This window comes from Gigantopelta aegis, chromosome 9 (assembly GCF_016097555.1).
Source record: "Gigantopelta aegis isolate Gae_Host chromosome 9, Gae_host_genome, whole genome shotgun sequence".
Lineage (NCBI taxonomy): Eukaryota > Metazoa > Mollusca > Gastropoda > Neomphalida > Peltospiridae > Gigantopelta > Gigantopelta aegis.
Window position 1 is genome coordinate 41,035,359 of NC_054707.1, and position 20,985 is coordinate 41,056,343.

A 20,985-nucleotide genomic window follows, 5' to 3' on the forward strand; every position below is an offset into this window, starting at 1 on the left:
TTTTTTTTTTTTGCTGTGTTCATTTATTATGTTTATTACTTGGTGTTGAGTAATTAAAATATACATGTAGTCTATTAAATGTGCATGGTTTTTGTATATCAGAACAAAAGAGGTCATGGTCTATTGGATATCTGTATGGTGTGTGGAGTCAGAATTATGTGCCGGTTTAGGTACAAACTACACATACATGTAGCTAATGCTACCATAATCCACCTCTTGTTGGTCCCAGCTGTTTGTTAAGAGAAGGGGGTTAATCTGTACAGGGATTCGGTTCCATATATAATCAGAATGGCTACATGTAGTGCTTGTGACATTCAAGTCAACCAGAAATACATCTGCCTTCTCCCATGGTTTACCAGTCCAGATGTTTGGGGCATATTTTCTGAACGAGTTTTCCACAAAATGTCATGTACATGTGTGTTTCAGTGAACAATCTCTTTGGTCCTACATGTAGAGGTGGGCAAATAGGAAGTTGCTTCTCTAGCTCTCTTCATTCCCACAAAACCCCTGAAAAACAAGTGTCATTTGTGGTTTTTAAAAGTTCCCATTTTCTCTATCTACAGAACACCTTATTGAAGTTTGTCCTGTCATGTATATATTCATGTATATTACTAGTACTCAGAAACCATCTTAACAACAAGAACATCCAACATACTACAAAAGTTATTTAGAGGAATTTAAAAAACAAAACTCAATCTCAACTGTCAACATGGCAACACATATGTTTATTTTTAAAACATCAAACAGTAGTTGCTAATAAATATTCAGTTGAATAGAAATATCAATAATTAAGATTTTGAAAACAAAATGTTCCCTTCTGAGGTGCAGAGAATCAAAATATTGATCACCCTCTATGGACTGTGGTATGTACTATCCTGTCTGGGATTGTGCTTATAAAAGACTCCTTGCTACTACTAAAAAGAAATGTGGCAGGTTTTCTCTCCTAAGAGTAATTGTTAAAAAATACTATTTTTTTTTGACATTCAGTTAGTGATTAGTAAATCAGTGTGCTCAAGTGGTGTCGTTAAACAAAACAAACTTTACTTTTGTACCAGACCTCTCTGTGTAAAGAGAGCTATCAAGCTTGCTTCTCATCACTTTCCTGAGACTAGTTCAAGGAGAGAAATATTTAGCTGTCCTTAGCATGTGAATTAATATATTAATTAATATGGTATCAATACGACTGATTGATGATATCTTAAATGGCTCCCAATAATCTAAGTTAGGTGAACAGTTAACAGGGCTCACACTGGAACAGATTTTAGTCTAGTCAATTTTCAAGTAAGTAAAATATTTCCTTAAATATTATTAAAATAGTTAACTTAAGAAATGTTATTAGCCAAAAACTTAAATGTTGTAGCGATTTTGTTTAAAAATAAGTAATTTGGTAATTGGCAGTGGACAGAATGAGCCCTGAATTAATCACTCCCCTCAATTTTTATTTCACATTATTCCAACCAATTTTCCATAGCTAAAAGTAAGTTCATATGAATAATGTTTAGCAGAGCTTTTTATTAATCACATGTTGATAGGTGTCAAACTTGGGGTTATTGTGATATATGATATAGAAAACTGGGGGACATTCCTATCAATTAGGTTAAGCTGTTTTTTCTTTTTAAAAATAGTAATCCCACGGAATATCATGAACCAGTGAGGCATTTCCATAGTGTAAGGAAGAATAACTCAGCAGAGAAACTTGTTCAGATGATTCAGTTATAGTTTTCATTAATACTGCATCCTTTACAAATAGTGTTACACCAATTTTTTAAGACCAGCTAATAAAAAGCAAGTTTACTTTAACTGGATGAACTTAAAGAAATTGACTCAACTTTTTTTTTATCCCAGCTAAAATGTTTACTTCACTTTTTACTTCATATTAATTCATCCTGGTTTGAATGTAATAGCAGGGGTGGGACGTAGCCCAATGGTAAAGCACTTGCCTGAGGTACTTCACAACTCGTATAACAAAAGCTGTGGTATGTACTATCTTGTCTGTGGGATGTTGTATATAAAAGATTCCTTTCTGCTAGAATCTAAAATAGTAACCTATGCCATAACAGCAGCAGGTTTCCTTTCTAACTATATCTGATGTCCGTAACTATATGTCCAACGCTATATATAGCTGTAATTAAAGAGTTGAGTATGTCTTTAAATAAAACATTTCTTCATTTACATATGAAAGAGTTGAAAAGAGTGGTATGAGTTATGGTAGAGCAGTTTCTTTTTAATGATTGTTATATATTAGATGTTTTTTCAAGAGGATAGTTTGCCTTGTTGAGATCCTGGGTTTTTGTTGTCTGGTGGCTTGTTTTTTTTTTTACAAATAAAAAAAACTGGTATTTTGAAATTTGCAACAACAGTGAACAGAGAAATATATATATATAGCATTTCAAAAATGTAATCCTTCAGCTGCAGACTCAAAATGCTTGCTGAGCACTGAAATTTATATCATATGCTTTCATGTCCCACATCCACATCAAAAATGAACAGTGCTTTTATGATGGAAATAAAAAAAAAGCTTAGACTGGTCTACATGCACAATAAAGTGGATCATATATCTAAAAGTAGATGTACATTGTGTTTACCGGATACAGCTCTTCTGCTTGTATTCTAGGATAATGGACTGTAGTGGGCAGAATCTTTGTGGATCTGTTACAGTTCTGAATCATCACCAAACTGTTAACGGTGATCATAGATATGCAGGGTGTTTAGTAGTGTTTCATTTGAGGGGAAAAGAAGAATCTAATTTTAAAAATCCAATGTTTGAACATCTGTTTAAAAATATAATTTCTATGTTCAGGTGTTAGTTTTTTTATTTTTATCACTGTTAGCAACACATTCTGCATTGCAGCCCTCTACATTAGCTTTTTCATCTAGAAGCCAGATGACGCCTACTTATTTTTATATAGATAGTATGAAATAAATTAGTCGCCAAATGTAGAGGGCTGCATTGTTTAGTGAACTTAATATCATATTTTTGTAAAAAAAAAAAAAATTAAATCTATTTAAAAATAATCCTTGAATTCTGATAAAACATGACCCCCCCAAAAAAATTAAGCCTGAACGTACATGTTAATGTTTAAAATTGAAACGGCTGTTACAGTAGAGCACAATTTTTTTCTTCTTGTTACCCAGTCCTAAAAGTGTAGATGGTGACTTGACAACAAATGTTATTTTTTTTTTTTTGTCTTTAAAAAAGTATGTGCTGGCATTTTAATAACCCTCTTCCAACCCAGCATACAGTTTGTTCACTCGTGATAATGTTGATTAAATTGTGAGTGGCCCCCATAGGGCATCCATGTACTCGATCACAGTTTACTCAAGGTAGATAGATGGATTGATTCTGCTAATCAGCTGACATTCCAGCAGTGTAAAAGAACACACCCAAATACCACATTTGCCAAATGTTTATTACTGCTGACCTGTGGTCCACCCATGTCACTTGCCATGAAATCAATACATGGAACCTGTATGTGCAGACAAACATGTACGCAGTACTGTTGGGGTGTACATGTACATACAATGTACAATATGTATGTTACAGACTGTTGACTGATGATAAATCTGTAATATTAGTACTCAGCTAACAGCCATGTTTGATTTCATTAAAAATATGGTTGTATATCAACACTTAGGCCAATTTTCAATTAGCAGCCATCTACATACATGTAATATGTGTCTAAAATGTGATTATTATGACACTAACTTGAATGTGGAAAAATAATTGAGATTGGCAGGCTGTTCTGTCCAGCTAGCAGCCAGGGTTCTTTTGTATGAATCTTTGTGTTCCTCATTGTTATGCAGGGTTAGCAACATTATCATGGGATTCCTTGAAAGTGGTGAACAGCACATATTCGGTATATCTTAGAAATGTGTAAAGAAAATTCTATAAGCGTCTGGGTTAATGTTTAAAAAAATAAAAATGTTTGTTTGTTTTGTGCAATATTGGGTTTAACCACAGCTCAATAACATTTATTTTGGTCTTTTTGAAGATTTTATATTTTGGTATTTAATGTTAAATTGCTTCATTGTGTCTTTCACAAATGTGATTCTTTCATTGATGTGTACACTATTTTTATTAATAATTTTAGAATTTCGACACCCAATAGCTGATTAAAAAAAAAAATTGTCCTAGGGTGTTGTTAAACATTCATTCATTTTTTCTTTGTACAGATGGGATAGCAAATACCAGTCTTTTGCTATATAGCAGTGGGAACGCTGTTTGGAACGGAGAAAATACAATAGGTGCAAGGAGTAATATTAAGCCAATGACACATTTTTATATGGTGTTTGAGAGAGGAAACCTGCTGCTACCACTCCATGTGCTTCTCTTTTCGATTAGCAGCAAATGATCTTTTATATGCACCATTTGACATACATGATAGTACATACCACAACCTTTGTTACACCGTTTGTGGAACACTGGTTGCAATGAAATAGCCCAATGAACTCACCGATGGGGATTAATTGTGCATTAGGCAAACACTTTACCACTGGGCTACATCCCTCCCATTGTTTGTTACACAAGTGTTCTACCACTAAAATACATCCTGCTCCACTGCTAGAATTGAAGTTATTTAGGTTGTTTTCTTTAACAACACCTCTAGAACACATTGGTTTATTAACGTAATCATCGGTTATTGGATGTCAAACATTTCTACATTCTCATATATAGTTTTAGTGGAAAAAACTATTAGAAAAAGGGTCGACAAAGGGTCTTCAATTAGTTTTTACTATGTACATTATTAGACCTTAAGCTGATGTCATAAAATGAATGCAGTTTCATACAGACTGCAAACTACATTATGAACAGGTTTAACAAACATTCCTTTGACATTCTTTATTACACTGGCTATAAATAATAACTCTAGGATTTCATTCATTTACATACATAAAGTGTGTGTGTGTGCGCGTGTGTGTGTGCGTGTGTGTGTGTACACTCATATTTTAATAGGATGTATGTAAATATATACATTTTAATAGAATTATGATGCATAATATTATAGGCCTAGTTGAGAACTTCAAACAAATTCTCTTTTGTTTGGCCTTACGCCTATCTTGTGGGGTTCGGCCTCACTGACTGGTATATAATAATATCATGCATTCAAGCAGGATACAATATACAATCAGGCCTTCCTGGCTTGACAGTGTTTGGCAAAGGTTTTTGTGGCTGGGCTGCACTTTAAATACCAGATTGGTATTTCTAGGGAATTAGTGGACCAGGTCTCTCTCTCCCTTTGTGGCTGTCCTAGACAAGTTTGTATTCTAGAGAATTCTTGTTTAGCCAGGAACACAGGCAGACCTGTTTGGCACAGCTCGCTGGTCATGATAGGAAGTTGTGTGTGCGTGGGGTCATGTTAAAAGCTTTTGGGGTTATTCTCAGCTGGGGAGAGACCAGTGTCCACATTGTTCACGATGAATTTATAATTCGACAGTGTTATTTTGGAAAGATTTTCTTAGATGTCTAAACCTGTGCCAGTGGACATGTAATATTACCCAAGAAGGCAGCTGACTGTTTATTGTGTAACACACCATGTATTATTAACAGGATGTCACTGGTGGGCTGATAACCTCTGCCAGGCCCAGTATATGTGAGAGTGTGTGTGTGAGTGTTTGTCATGAGACTGCCATTTGAATGTTTATTGAGTCGTACTGTTCTTGAGAACATGTTGTGAGGATTGATTTATTCCTTGGTATATTATTAAGTACAGTTGGTTTTCGTTGCCCAGTGTGTGGTGTGTGTGTGTTTATGTGTGGCTGCCAGTACAAGGAGATGGCACAGACCGACTACCTCGAGGTTTATATCAGTTCAGGTAGGATGTTGTTTTGTTTATTGTACATACATCATTTTGGTTCATATGTTAATTTTATTTAATTACCAAGTTGTTGTTCTGATGGATGTGTATTACTGCATACAGACTGTTGTAGTTTCATTAATATAATTATGCTACACTTTGTGTGTGGGTGGGTGTGTACATGTATGTACATTTCTATGTCTCTTTCTTGCTCTTGCTTTCTTTCTTTCTTTCTTTCTTTGTGTATGTGTGTGTGTGTGTGTGTGTATTGGCATGTGCATAAGGTATGGGTGGGTGCCTTGATAATAGCAAATTGTCTTTGAGTGACAAATTCAGCCTGTAATTGGTCAGATGTATTTGGTTAATGTGAGTCGATTAAAACATATTTTATTGAATAGTCCTAAATTCTTTTGTATTCATTAATTGCATTAATCCCTGTTTTATATGTCTAAAAACAATTCTACAATTTTCCATTTGTCACTCCTACATGTAGGTGAATCATACCGTCTGTGTATGATTTGCTTATAAATATACTGTAGTAGACATCATGTGCCTACCATATCTCATTGTTAACCGATAGTTATCTGAAATAATTACCAGTTTGTTATCTAGCTACTTGTGTCAACTGAGTTTATATGTATACAGCTGTATCGTACTTTAAAATAATCTTGTCTTTTTTCTATTCAAAATAATTACATTGTAGAAAAAATATTATGATAAAAGATGCAAAAAATAATTACATGTATGGTTAGAAAAAAGTGAATAATTTTGCAAATCTTGTTTTTAATTAGTGCTATTTACAGGGGGGGGGGGGGGGAACCCAACATTTTTATTCCTTTGAAATATTGTGTCTGTGCCAGATGTATGTGACTGCCCTTCAAAAAGTCATAGGTATAGAAGCTGGATGTTTCAAATATTGCCTTCATTAATTTTCTATCATTCGTCAGCATGCATTTACTACCATTAATTGCAGTTATTTGCACATTTATAGTGTGATAATGTGTCCTGAGTGATTAGCACTTGCAGTGTGAATGTTGGGCAGGATGCCTAAATATATGAGATTCCCAGGTACTAACACACGTGTACATGTATGTATGTATATGCTGGGTAGTGGTAGCACTGCGACCATACAGGGACACATATTCTTTAAATTATGCATATATATACACTAGTGAATTAGCTTTGTCATTGCAGTATGGATGAAAAGAAAACAAAATAATATCCAGGGCCGTTATCCTTTTAAAGCTAAACACACACACACAAACACACACACACACAACACACATCTTAATTGATTACATACACAAACACACACAACACACACACACACACGCACACATAGACACATCTTAATTGACTGGTCTCAACAATTTCTATTCCGTTTTAAATACAATGGCAACAGACTTCCTGATTCCTCAAGAATCATCCAGTTTCTGTTCCACTCTTCTGCCCAGAAAGACCTTTTCCCTGGGAAATTGAAACTGTTTTTATGACTTAATTGATTATATATGTACAGACTTGCTTTGCTAAATGTACAGTTAATGTAGGATAATTATGTTATTATTTGTAGTTTGGTTTTCAAGAATATATGTGTGTGTATGTATATATATTTATATTTATATATAGGTACATCAGAGCTGCAACAAACACACAAAGTGGCGAATACAATACATATCACAAATATGGGGTCTCTAATACGAATAAATGTCCACAAATACCAATAATTACAGTGAATCTACCAATAATGTACTTCTGACTTGCTGAATGAAGCAAACCACAGTGAACAAAAGTCAAAAATAATATTTAAATAGTAGGATGTGTTTAATATTAAACTCTGGAATATTAGACATTGAATATCGGTTAAAAAAACAAAATTATAATAAAAAGAAAATTAAGAAGATAAAAAACAAAACAAAAAACCCCATACTGCTTAAAATACTTCTGTTTGTACATACAGCTTGCAAACTGGCCTTTCTAAATTTATATAATTAATAATAATAAAGATATAAAAAAACCAACGAATATATTTGGTTCTTTGGGTACCTAATAATGAATACGTATCGTGGATAGCCTGTATTCGGTGCACTGAATATGTGAATGAATTGTTGCAGCTTTAATGTGCATGTTATGTTGTAATTGTATATATAGTGTTTATCTGAATATTTTGTACTACACAGTAACTGTGATCCAATTGAGAGTGTTAAAATCATTGAATTTCTTTTTCTTTTTTATTCTTGTACCAAAATAAATGATGCCGTTACCAGTAAAAGGATAAGATAAACATGTTATTGAAGAATGGATTTTTGAAATATTACATCTAGGCCTTCAGGGATGGGAATTATTGACTAGTGTAGCACTTGTTTACGTGTGATCGCATCGCACAGCTGTATACCGTAGTGTAGTCGATTTCTTGTTTGTGCTGGGCTGCTGCTGGACACATTCATGTGATTGTGTTTACAACATACAGTACTAGTTGACAAAATCTCTATCAGTGGGGCGGGATCTAGCTCAGTTGATGGTGTGCTTGCCTGAGGTGCTTTGGGTGCAGGCAGGCATGCAACATTTTGTTCAGTTGCGATTTGCTACATACATTTCGGAAATCACTACACAATTTTAAAACATTAAAATGTAGTTGCTAATCAATTTTCAATTGATCAGAATTGTCAGTGATAAAAAATTTGAAAACAAATGTTCCATGGCAGGATGGAACCTGCTTGGTGGATCCATTATATGATTTTTTGTTGTTGTTTTTTTCCATCCCAACTAGTGACCAATATACATGTATATCAAAAGTTGTGGTATGTACAGTTGTCCTGTTTGTGGGAAAGTATATAAAAGATCCCTTGCTGCAAATGGGAAAATGTACACATGAAGTGGGCGTTGTTTGAAGGCTATTGGTCAAAGTTACCAAACGTTTGACATCCAGTAACCCATGATTAATTATTTGATATGCACTAGTGGTGTCATTAAACAAAACAAACTTTAAACTTTAATAATCAACTTTAAGCTGTCATTATCAGTCAAAATATATACATGGATTACTACACGTAAATATAGTTAACCTTTAGCTTTTCAGTTATTTATTCATGATTACTTAGTAACCTTTCATCATGTATTAGCATGGCTTTTCCTTGATGTACGTAAATAGAGTTATTATAACTCTTTCTTGAAGATGTTTATCAGGCAGTTCCATACATGATGTATTTTGGGCTGCCACATACAGCTCATTGTAGCTGGTTGGACTATGGATTTTCAGGTTGGTGGCTAAGAGTTATGTTGGGGCTGGAAGCAGGCGTTCTCTTTCATGCACTGATTGGCAGTGTGATGGTGTTTACCACATGTTGCCCTCAGCCATGTGACAGTTCCCCATTGTCATGGTAGTACGGTTCCGTATTGTTGAAGATTGAATTTCAGTTATTATCACCCATGCAGGATACACAATAGCAGTATTTAATTAGGTATATTGTTTTTCTCTGGAGTAGCGGTTTAATGAATGTAAAACCCATTTTTGGACATGCATGGTTGCTGATGATACTATTATAAGCATTCATTTTATGAACAGAAATTAATTTGACCATCCATTTAAAATGAAATTTTATTTTTTAAAAATAAAATATTTTTTTTACTGCATTTGCTGCAACTAAAATGGACATGTGTTCTGGTCATAATAATATTTGGTTCACATATGTACAGTAAAACAATTTTTTTAAAAGAATGGCATAAACAAAAAATACACTAGTATGATTTGTTTACTTGAATCTACATGTATGTATATATTTTAAAGCAATCTGTTGTAATATTTTACCACTTACATTGGATAATACAAATGTTAGAAGTTTAAGCATTTAAATAAAAAGTATCTTTTTTGGACGTTACTGGCACATTCAACTTTTTCTTCCTTTTTTTTGGGGGTGGGGGGGGGGGCACTTTTAAAGTTAACATTGACTTTTTAATATTAAACTCAAATATTTATTTTATTTTTATATTCCTGTCCCTTATTTACAAACAACCAAGATATTTATGGAACATACATGTTATTATGAAATATTTGTGATTTAAAGCAAGATATTCCATTACCATGGTTACTCTGTTATATATATTGATGCTGTAATACAATGACCTATAATGTACCTACATGTATATTATGTTTTATAATGGCCTTTGTATTAATACTATTGTTAGCAAATGACAGCTTAAAACCCAAGTAAGGCTGAACCATAATTTGTTTGTATTTATAAGAGTGGTTAACCTCAGTGTTACGCTTGGTGGTGTAATTTAACAGTGCATGTAATAGCAGCATATTCATCCTGAACCAACTATTTGGTCATGAGAGTCAAAACTGTATTTAGGCCTCTATCCGTAGGATGTTTATTACGTATATGTTTTGTAAGCAGTAGGCTGTTAACTTCAAAGTGGGTGGCTACATTCATTGAAATAATTCATATGTGAAGTCTGAACATTTTATTGTACAGGATATCTGGGGATTATGTTGCAATAGCTTGACAAGCCTGTATATATGTGAATTGACGGGTAACTCTTCATGTTAAGTAAGATGTGTTGGAATTACGATGCATCATTGTTTTGTTAATCTTGGTAAGTGTGATTAATGATATTAATTAGAAACAATCTAAAAAAAATTTTTGGAAAACCCTTCATATGAAAAGCAAAATTTATATAATTTTACAGGTATATAATTAGTTACAGTAATGTCGATAACAAGATATTATGACCTTATTATTTTGGCTTTGTAAGTTTGTGTGTATTAATTTCATTTGGATCTATTTTTTGTTAATGGTACAGTTTTGTAAATTTCAGTATCAACCAACCAGTCAATACAGGTTGTTTCCTGCCAAGCATCTTTGCATTTTATGACCATAGACACTATACAGACGCCAGCTGAAGATAAATATTGTCAGTTAATTATCATTTTAGATTTTGAAGCAATAATATTAGGAAGAAGGCTGAGTCATTATATTTAGTCAGAATATACTATAGACTGTTGGTTGCAGTTAATTAGGACAGTGGTATGGATTATTGGATGAATTTGGTACACATCAAAGGTCAGAAAGTACTCACCAAGGGGAATACATTACGGGCATAAAAAGGGGAAAGGTGCAAAACCCTTCTATTCCACATAAACCCTGCAATTGCCCATGACAATTGGCAATGCTTTTGAGACAGCAGAAGAGTTTTTAGTTATCCATGGCACCTTATTTCGCTATAGACTATATTAAAAAAAAATTCCATGGCATGTTTTTTGCCATAGTAATTTTCTCAATTACAGGGGTAGCCATACAGGAGAAACAGTATATTATTGTTGTCAGTAAATGTTAATACCTGTACTTAAAAACAGATCTAACAGCATACATGTACATTATTGTCTGTCTGTGTGTGTCTTGACAGTTTTTAAACTAGGTCTGATTGTACAATATAATTAAGGCAGATTGTATTTTATGGTTAACTTGGTAAATGTGACAGCTTTACATTTATTATTAGGTTGGCTTTAACAACCTTAAGTCGGTGTGACTGTACATGCACATTGTCATCGAGTCGGTGAGTGTGACTACTTGAGCAGGCCTGACTGTACATTATTAACGTGTGGGCAAGGGTTGCATTTCTTCTTACTTCCATGTACTTAAATGAATAGCTGTTTAATGACTCCCCAGGTTCTACCAAATGTCAGCTATTGTCGGTCTAGTGGGATAGGAAGTCGAATCTACTCTCCCGTTTACACAAGATACTCGTTAAAGTAAATAAGAAAATAGAAGATACATGACGTACATGTATATTCAGATATAAATTTTTTTAATAGGATTTGGTATATTTATGCCATTGTAGAAATTTTACAGTTTTGGCTCCGATATAAATGTTATTTCTGTAAAAGTAATATTCTCTATTACCGTATATCTTCGCCTGTAAGTCGATCTCGGCTATAAGTCGAGTCCCTAATTTCAAGCCCTGAAAACGTATTTTTTTATTGACCCGTTTATAAGTCGACCCATGAAAAACAACTTATAAATATTGAAATATTTCTTATTTTCTGCACATGAGAACAATAATGTACAATATTTGAACAAAAGAAAATTATTTTACAAACTTCGGTTTTCACGTTTTGTACATCGCAAAATAATCAGACTATTCCAATCAAACTATCATTATTACATAGCATCAAAACGAAATATTCCCTTAGTAGAGAGTGAAAGCTGTTTGACTGTTTACTGTATGGTACTGTACAGATGGTTTTGTGCACAGACAAACACTTTATTTATACAACACTGCCACAGATCACTACGATAAAACTGAAAGTATCACGTTTTGCAGCCATATTAATACATGTAAGGAGGATAACTCTGGAAAGTACACTGGTTTTTTGTACCAATGATGTGTGTCCCTATTGCTCTAGATAGTGAACTGCAGAGATCAGTCTATTTTAAGGGAAATCTCAGTAAGTTAATCACCGCCAAAACATTGTTTGAACAACCATTAATGCCAGTGACCAGATTTCAAAATAAACTCAGGCAACAGGTAGTTAGTATTGTTTACATTTGTACTATTAGTGATGACTGTTAATTAACTAAGTGGACTGTTGTCTTGGCATGTGAGTGAGATCGTACGAAAACCGTTCTAATGCCAAAAAAAAAAGGTTATAAAAAATAAATGTCAAATTAACATATTTGAGTATAAATACATGGCATACTTCAACAATAAAACTTGTAAAATAATCCCCAAAACAGTAATATTTTTTGGTGAATTTTTTTTACCCTCTTATAAGTCGACCCCCCAAGTTATAAAATAATTTTTGGGTGAAAAAAATTCGACTTATAGGCGAAGATATACGGTAGCTAATTTTCTTTTACTCTAATAAAATATTTATAAATGGTCTATTGCTAATAGCCATAATTTAAAATGTTTTGATGTGCCTTACATACATTTTTATTTCCTTCCTTGTCTGTATTTGGTGAATAGCAGCTTAAACCTTTGCTGCATATAGGGCAAAATAACAATCTCATACAGGGAAAGCTGTTTCTAGAAAGAGAATACTATATGAATGGCTGTTGGATACTATTTATTTTACAAGTTGTTTCAAAAGTAGTGAGCAAAGACAAGTTGAATACCTTTTTAAACAAGTCGTAAGATAAATGGTATCTGAATGACTTGAGTATACAATGTAACTATATACAGGTTGAAAATAAATTTTAAAATGTTTTCCAACTAAAATGTATTTATGGCACTTGGGCTTGCAGTTAACATACATTTATATCACTGCAGTCAGATTCAATTTAATGTACTTATTACAGAGCAGACCATTTTTGTAATGCTTATTTCATTAGATGCTATGGGTGTGGTGACCAGGTCATCATCATAGTGCACCAGTTAGTTAACTAATTACATTGTAATTCTTCGTAATTTCTTTTAATTGTTGTATCCAATTAAATGTTCAGCTTATAGTGTCCTGGGCACATAATACAACTATCTGAGGTTTTTGTGTTCGGGTAATCATTAAGAAAGAAGTTACTGCAGTGGATAATTTATACCCTCTTCCCTTCTGAGTAGTGTACTCTAGGTTGGAGCCAGTACTGGGATGCAGTCACAGCACCGACCAGTTTTAAACATAATGACATACATATAACCATTTTGTTAGCAAGGCCTCTATGGTCTAATTAAATGAGAAAACATGTACATGTGCTCATGTCGGCAATGATTTTCCTTTAGGCATGTCATGACATATAAAAGGATCATCACTTAAAATATAAGTGCCAAGCAAATTTGACAGAGTGCCAAGCAATAATGAATGAATAAAAAGTGGGTAATATATTATGCCTGGTTTCTATATGCCCTGCAACATTTTAAACAAAAATAATGGTATTGACTGGCCAGTTATGACAGTCCTATAGGGAAGTATAGAGGAGTTATTTATAACTTATTGCTCTAGCTATTAGTTTTTCTTGTGGCCAGAAATTTTATGTAAACAGCAGGTGATTTTTGCTGCCTGCCAGCTATTATAAACATGACTTGAGGTAGCTGTGACTGGCACAGGCCTGTGTGGGCTTCGACAAGTAAAGATTGCTAAATACAGTCTTACCTATATTAAGCAGACACCTAGTTATTTATTACTCGGACTATAGTTGAACTTCTGTTAATTAAGCAGAACGACCGGCCTCAGTGGCGCCGTGGCAGGCCATCGGTCTACAGGCTGGTAGGTACTGGGTTTGGATCCCAGTCGAGGCATGGGATTTTTAATCGAGATACCGACTCCAAACCCTGAGTGAGTGCTCCGCAAGGCTCAATGGGTAGGTGTAAACCACTTGCACCGACCAGTGATCCATAACTGGTTCAACAAAGGCCATGGTTTGTGCTATCCTGCCTGTGGGAAGCGCAAATAAAAGATCCCTTGCTGCCTGTCGTAAAAAAGAGTAGCCTATGTGGCGACAGCGGGTTTCCTCTAAAAACAGTGTTAGAATGACCATATGTTTGACGTCCAATAGCCGATGATAAGATTAAAAAAATCAATGTGCTCTAGCGGCGTCGTTAAATAAAACAAACTTTACTTTTAAGCAGAACATCAAAAAGTGGCCTTTTATAAAACAGATGGCTAGTTAACAATGGTTAATTGGTACAGTATTGGATGAAGATGTTGAGAGAATATTGATCATGCATGTGCCTGAATACAGCTGGCTAAATCCAAGTACCATTAAGTAGCCACCTACATGTACATGTCTGTAATGGAATGTGTTGCTGCTTGACCTAGTGTGTCCGTCAAAGTGGCTTGATCCTGTGACCAACAGCATCCCTGGCATCAAGCTACATCCCATCCCATCCACACACTGTATTTTGTTCATAAAGATGTACATGAATGGTAGCAATCGTGAGAAATATGTCACAGAAATCATACTTGATTTTTGTTTCTTAGGTGGTATTTTTTTAATTAATATTTTTTATTAATTTTTAAAAAATTATCTTTCTTTTTTTAAGAGTCTATGTTGTTTGTAGAAAGAAATAATAAATATATGTTTATCAGTTGATGTTTTGGAGCCCTGTTCAGTGTTGAATCTTCATGTTATCTGTTTAGTGTCATATTTAAAACAGACATGATACTGTGCCTAGAGCAAATCATGTCCATGGTTGTAGTATCTCCAACACCACCTGGGTTTTATTCCATCACTGTCAAAATATGTTTGATTAAGGGTGGTGGTTTATTAATTTGACAATTTAAAAAATTACCAGAATTCCATATGTGAGTGCTACCAGAAATATTTCTTGTCCTTTTTCTTCAATAAAAATCTAATAATAAATTATAAACCCCTATTTTTTTAAATATATAAACCTAGAAAATTTCCAACCAGAGTAATTTTCATCTTTGAACATTTCTTTATTTTCCTTCCATTATTGTCTTGATTTGGACAAAAGGTAATGAAGAAGAGTCGTCCCTTTTGACTTTATTATTAATGTGTTTGACATCTGATAACTGATGATTAACATAACAGTGTACTGGGATTTCATTTTTTACTGTCATAGACACAAGTATTCAGACTTATAATTAATTTAATTTTCTTCACTTCCAGATGATGATGATGACGACGATGATGTTGTGGTAGTTAAGGAGGAGAAGATATCCATTGAAGATGATGATGATGTTGTATTTATATCACGAACTCCAGCTACAACCACAATACAAAGTCAGTCACAGCTGTCGACTCCGAGCCAGCCGAGTGCAAAGATAGAACTTCCCCTCCTTCCGACAGAAGAGGAAAGCTTTTACCAGCAGGCTGCCAGTGTCTCATCATCCAGTGGAGTGGGCATCAAATGCAGTGACAGCATATCCACAGTTCTCAGACAGACTCTTCGGCTGAGCAGCCTGGACCATTGCCCTCTTGATCTTTCAAATTATTGCAGTCATATTGGAAGCTGCAAGCCAGATGACCCTTCTTTGTTGAGTCTGAAAGTCCAGTCTGATGATTCGGCGGTGGAAGTCCTTGCATCGGTGTCTGCTGAAACTGAATCAACCAGCATGGTTTGTAAAGAGATGGATGCTGCAGGTGCCAGTCCAGTAGTTAACGTTCGTGTCGCAGGCTCCAGTGATATTTGTGGCACATACCTTGGAGACTCTACTCTATCTTCTGATGTGGTTACCGATGCTTGTCCTGCCAGTCCAGGCGTGTCCTGTGTGGCGTCCAACAAAACTGTGTCTGTGAAATCTTCTGATTTCAAGAGTCTGGTCCAGTCTACCAAGTCTGGACTGTTAGGTGGTTCTATGGATTCCCTGTTCAGCATACCAAGCTGTCTGGATTCTAATGGTAATACATCTGGGTACTGCAAGACAAATGGATCAGGAGTGGGTAAGAAAGGTGAAACAAGCTGTCAGGACAAGCAGTCTTCTTTCTCGATGAAGGATGCATGTGACTTGCTGTTGAACTTCAGCAAATGTTCAAATGGTGTTAGTAACAGTACTTCAACCGTGTCAAATCTATCTACAAACTGTGATGTTACTACAATATCTTCTGTGTCTGTAGACTCTAGTGGTCCAACAAGTCTTAATTCATTTTTTTTTCCGAAAAGTGCTAGTAATCTTATAAATAATAACACTGATTTGATCTCCACATTGCAATCACAAAATAAACCGACTGCGACAACGGTTCAGTGTCAGGTTTCCGACTCTGTGCAGAATCTGTGCAGTTTACACCAAAAAGACGGTCTTTCTCGCAGCCTGAGTCTCCCAGTGCAGACGGCTGCTACTGACAGTACGTCTGATGCTGATCCCAGCAAGTCCAGCACAGCTGCTCAACTACCTGCTCTTAGTACTGTCAATGTCAGTACATCTGTATCGGTTTCACGAATTGCTCAATGCAACCTTCCACCCAGGAAACGTGTCCGGGTTAGGGTTGAGGGTGAAGATGGATACGTTAAGGTTGCACGTCCCGAGGCAAAACCCATAGAGGTGTGTGTGTTGTGCAAACTGACTCTGATAGACTTGAAAGTGTCTCGCTGTACTCAGGGGCATCCAGCATGTGGGGTGTGTTTGGAAGAACAGGTGAAGCTCATCCTGACGGACAAACAGGTAAAGTGCATGGTAGTACAGTGTAGTAGTAGTTTTGTGTAGACCACACTTTTTAAGCTGGTTTTTCGTTTCTACATACATGGCATTTGTTTCAAGTAAGATGTCAAGGGATGTCTACTGCTAATTGTGTTAGACATACAGTGTTTCCCAATGTCCTGAGTGGACAGCATATTATTGCAATAAAAAAACAAGAGCATGGTAAATTATTAATATACAGGGTCTTCTCTAGCTAGACAAAAAAGACATTTGTAAACTAACAAATATATATCTATATATATATTAGCAACTACCAAGAGTACTATCACTGCTATGCATGTATTTAGAGAGCCAGTAAAAAATGCTAATATTTCTTGATGCTAAAATATTTTTGCTTCTGTATTGTAGGGATCTCTTGAATGCATAAAGGACAGGTGTAGCAGTTACTATCCAATGAGTAAGTACCTTCAGCCAATGAGCACACAGGTCTAGAACTGTGCTCATAAAACTTTAAAGCCTAGAGTTAAGACTAGTAAAGTCTATAAATTTTATCATTTAAGCTTTGTGCATAGGGCCAGTTTTCTCCAATTTGAAACTGTTATGTAAATTGTTTCCTTTTGTCTGTAAGGGAGTGATGACAACGTAGTTGTTTTTTTCTACTCTAAGAAATGGTGTATCTGTTCTTTAGTTATTATTATTTTTTTTTTTTTAGTCTGTAATATTCATTAACAGTTAAAAGAAGTTTGTCAGAGAACTGTAGTTTTAAGTTTCATCTTTATATTCAGGCTTTGTAAATTCTGTCCTAAATGTCTACATATCTGATAGTAACAAGAACTGATTTGTGTACATGTACGTGTATATCATTCAAAAATATTTCCCCCTATATTGTATTTCTATAAAATGATATTGTAACTATTTCAATTTTAGGCGAGTTAAAGCACGCTCTGCCATCTCTGGTTGTGGACATCCTGGAGGACAAACTTCACAAGGACTACATCAACTTCATCTCGGACATGATGTTGACGAACGCCGCCCCGCCCTCGTCTTCAGACGGATCCATTCACAATAACTTGGCTGTGCCGGACCATTCCAGCTTGGGTCTGGTTTCGTCGACCAGTGCCATGTCTACTACAAACAACAACAATGACTCCAACACCGACCAAAGTCTTTCAGAAAACAACCTCACCGACTTGCTCGACATTGCTGACAATCTGCCTCCACCCGAGCAAAAACCGGATCCCAGCAAGAACAATGATCTGCCACCTCACTGGTATCCCATGGACAAGAAAATGGTGTGTAGACCTCGTCGTTTAATGGGAGATATCACTCTTGCTCTCCCATCATGTCCTTGAGACTAGTTCAAGTAGAGTAATTTTTAACTCCCCGTAGCATGTGAACTTATATGGTATCAGTGTGGTAATATTTTAAATGATTTCTCATCATTTACAATATGGGAGCAATTAATCACTCCCCTTAATTTGTTTTTCATGTCGAGATCTAGGTATTTGAGATTAGGCGTGTTATTCAGAAAAATAGTGAGTGGGTTTTGGCTCAGAAGTAGAGGTGACATTCAGAGTAAAGGACAGAACATTTTAACGACAACTCAGCACATTTTAAATTATGTCTATTTGGTGTCTAGCTGAGGGTTGTTTCGACACTTGGTGTGGAAAATGAGAGAGGTGACAAACTTGCTTGCTACATTGGCTACTTCTGAATAGCAGTGAGGGATCTTTTGTCATGTGCTTTGTCATAAACACAACAGCACATGCCATGGCCATTAATGTACCAGTGCCCCGTTTTATGAAGTGATCTTAGTGCTAAGATCATCTTAGGTACATACGGTTGTGCAACGAATCTTGCAACTCAATTTAAATCCAAAGCGAGAGTTTTATCATTGAATAACATCATACGCAGGAGTGATGGGCCATATAAGAAAGTGGTACGGGATTGTTATGAACAAATTGGGGAGTGTAATCCATATAAGTTGTTTTCGCTTCCTATTTATTGCACAAGTTCATTTTGCGCAAGAATATATACCACGAGGTAAGTTCTTTCGCAAATAAATTTGTGCAATAAATAGGAAGCAAAAACAACTTATGTGAAGTGCTGTTATCACATACCTTCTTGTATGTTTGACAAAAACGTTTTTTAATTTAACGTCATAACAACACTGTTAAATCTATGATCAAAACTCCTTTCATGGATTTACTTAACATTAAGAATCATGCTGCCACATCATACTCTGTGGCAGCCTTGTGTAATGTTTCAAATACAATGTGACGTAATTTGTAAATCATATATGATGTCAGTAAATAAAAGGTGCCAACTGCAGTAAAAATAAAAAGGGAATTCCCCATTTAAAAGTTCGGGTCCATTTACAAAATAAATTTATCACACGGTTTCAAAATGTCTTTATCGCTATAATAAGATTGAATAGGTATGTAATAAAGAGTTGGACAAGAGAATTTGGGCCTGTGCTTATAAAGCTAGTGTCTAGATTCATATGTTAATGATGTCAAACACAGGAAAGTTGTGTGGCATTGACAGTGATGTTAAAGTCTCTACTTCGATTAGAGACTTGTGTATGGACTCTTAAAGATTTATAAGCACAGGGCCTGGTATAGTTCATTGGAACTTGAAAGAGCTTCCACCTGAGGAGTGATGGATTGGATGATTGATTTCACAGCACTTGATGAATCCATTGGGATATTTCTCACCACAGCTAGTGCTCCGTGCTTGTTATTCAAGGATTTCCTTTTGAGCGACCCTGTCCATGGGGAAGAGTATAGAAAACATTTACTACATGTCTCATAAAGACAGTACATCTCCAACAAGTACCTTGATATAGATTGTGTTTCATTTCAGACATTGATGTAGACTATTGATTTTTGTATTTGTAGTGTGTGTGTATGTGTGTGTGTTTAGCGTATCTTGTGTTTACACACTGCCTTTGTTTCAGAATCTGTTGATTGTCGAGCTGCAGCCTGAATCGGAGGAGTATGTGGACATTGCCATCCAGTTCTACAAGACCATGACCTTTCCAACAGTGGCCGATATTGTCAAGATATGTCGCGTTCAGAATCCCATTCTCTGGAAGTACTACTGTCTGTAAGTTCCTTATTTACCGTTGGTGAAAAACGAACAAAAATCTACTTGTTTGTACAGGCTGTGGTTGTCAGTGCTTTTTATGACAAATGGATGTCTTAGTCATGAACAGCAGTTTGTATGGTTCATTCAATGAAAGGTGTGTTATTCATTAACAGGAAGATGTTTCATTTTGGTAGGAAGGTGTGTTGTATAATGTAACTTAATTTTGCTATATGCAGTGCTTATGGTTTAAAAATCGAATGTGAGCAACAAATTGCTATCGTGAAATTATGTAGGAGAGCAATTGCTCCCGGTGTCTAAATGGGGAAAACAAATCTGTGAGGTGTTAGATGTATCTATCTAAAACGTCAGTTCAAGTTATTGAAAACGTGATTTATAACAAAAAAGTTAAATAACTACACTTAAAAAAGGTACAAGATGTCTAGATCGAGGGGAAGAGGGTCAGAATTTTTTTTTGAAACAGAAATTTAATTTGGTGCACCATCAGCAACAATTCTAGGATAACATTTACAGTGGTAAATTTCCACATGTGCAACTTTCTATAAGTTTTTACACCAATCGCCAATGCCTGTAGCAGGGCCCTCAGCACAAGGGGGGCCACTTGTGCCATGCCCTCCCCCAACTTTTCCCTGTTACTGCGCTCAGACGGCTTGAAATGCCATATTTTAACACTTGAAATTAACTTCTTCTTTTTTCTCGGAGGGAACAACCCTGTAACAGCTTCAGACCATCAAATACATGTATTTTTATCCCCCCCCGAACATCACATTGACAGTGCCACCACCCCCACTTTCAAATACTCCATGGGCCCTGCGTAGTCTTACAATTTACAACAATTTCCGAAAATTGATCGAGGCCTACATGGCAGTGTTTTATGTTACAATACATGGGTTAATAAATGTTTGACACAAGTATAATAAAAAATATTAAATCAATAAAAGAAAACATAAGAATGAATGATCAGACTACGAAACAGGCAACATTCGATTCATCTCGGCCAATAACGAATCCTTATGAGACGTTCCGAATGCAAGAATATAAGTCATTCGA

General features: G+C 35.4%; 1 protein-coding gene across 2 annotated transcripts in view; it reads left to right on the forward strand.

Moving 5' to 3' along the window:
* The window catches only part of LOC121381344, a 46,121-nt gene that overhangs the window by 18,943 nt on the left and 6,193 nt on the right, over positions 1-20,985 (forward strand). The window contains exons 1-5 of one of the 2 annotated variants that reach the window (XM_041510624.1): positions 5,154-5,813; positions 15,359-16,851; positions 17,236-17,284; positions 17,755-18,119; positions 19,787-19,935. In XM_041510624.1, coding sequence (XP_041366558.1) covers positions 5,750-5,813; positions 15,359-16,851; positions 17,236-17,284; positions 17,755-18,119; positions 19,787-19,935 — 2,120 coding nt within the window. In that variant the 5' untranslated portion in view covers positions 5,154-5,749. Of the gene's footprint in view, positions 1-5,153; positions 5,814-15,358; positions 16,852-17,235; positions 17,285-17,754; positions 18,120-19,786; positions 19,936-20,985 lie in introns of those variants that run through there. The other variant, XM_041510625.1, reaches the window with a different exon arrangement.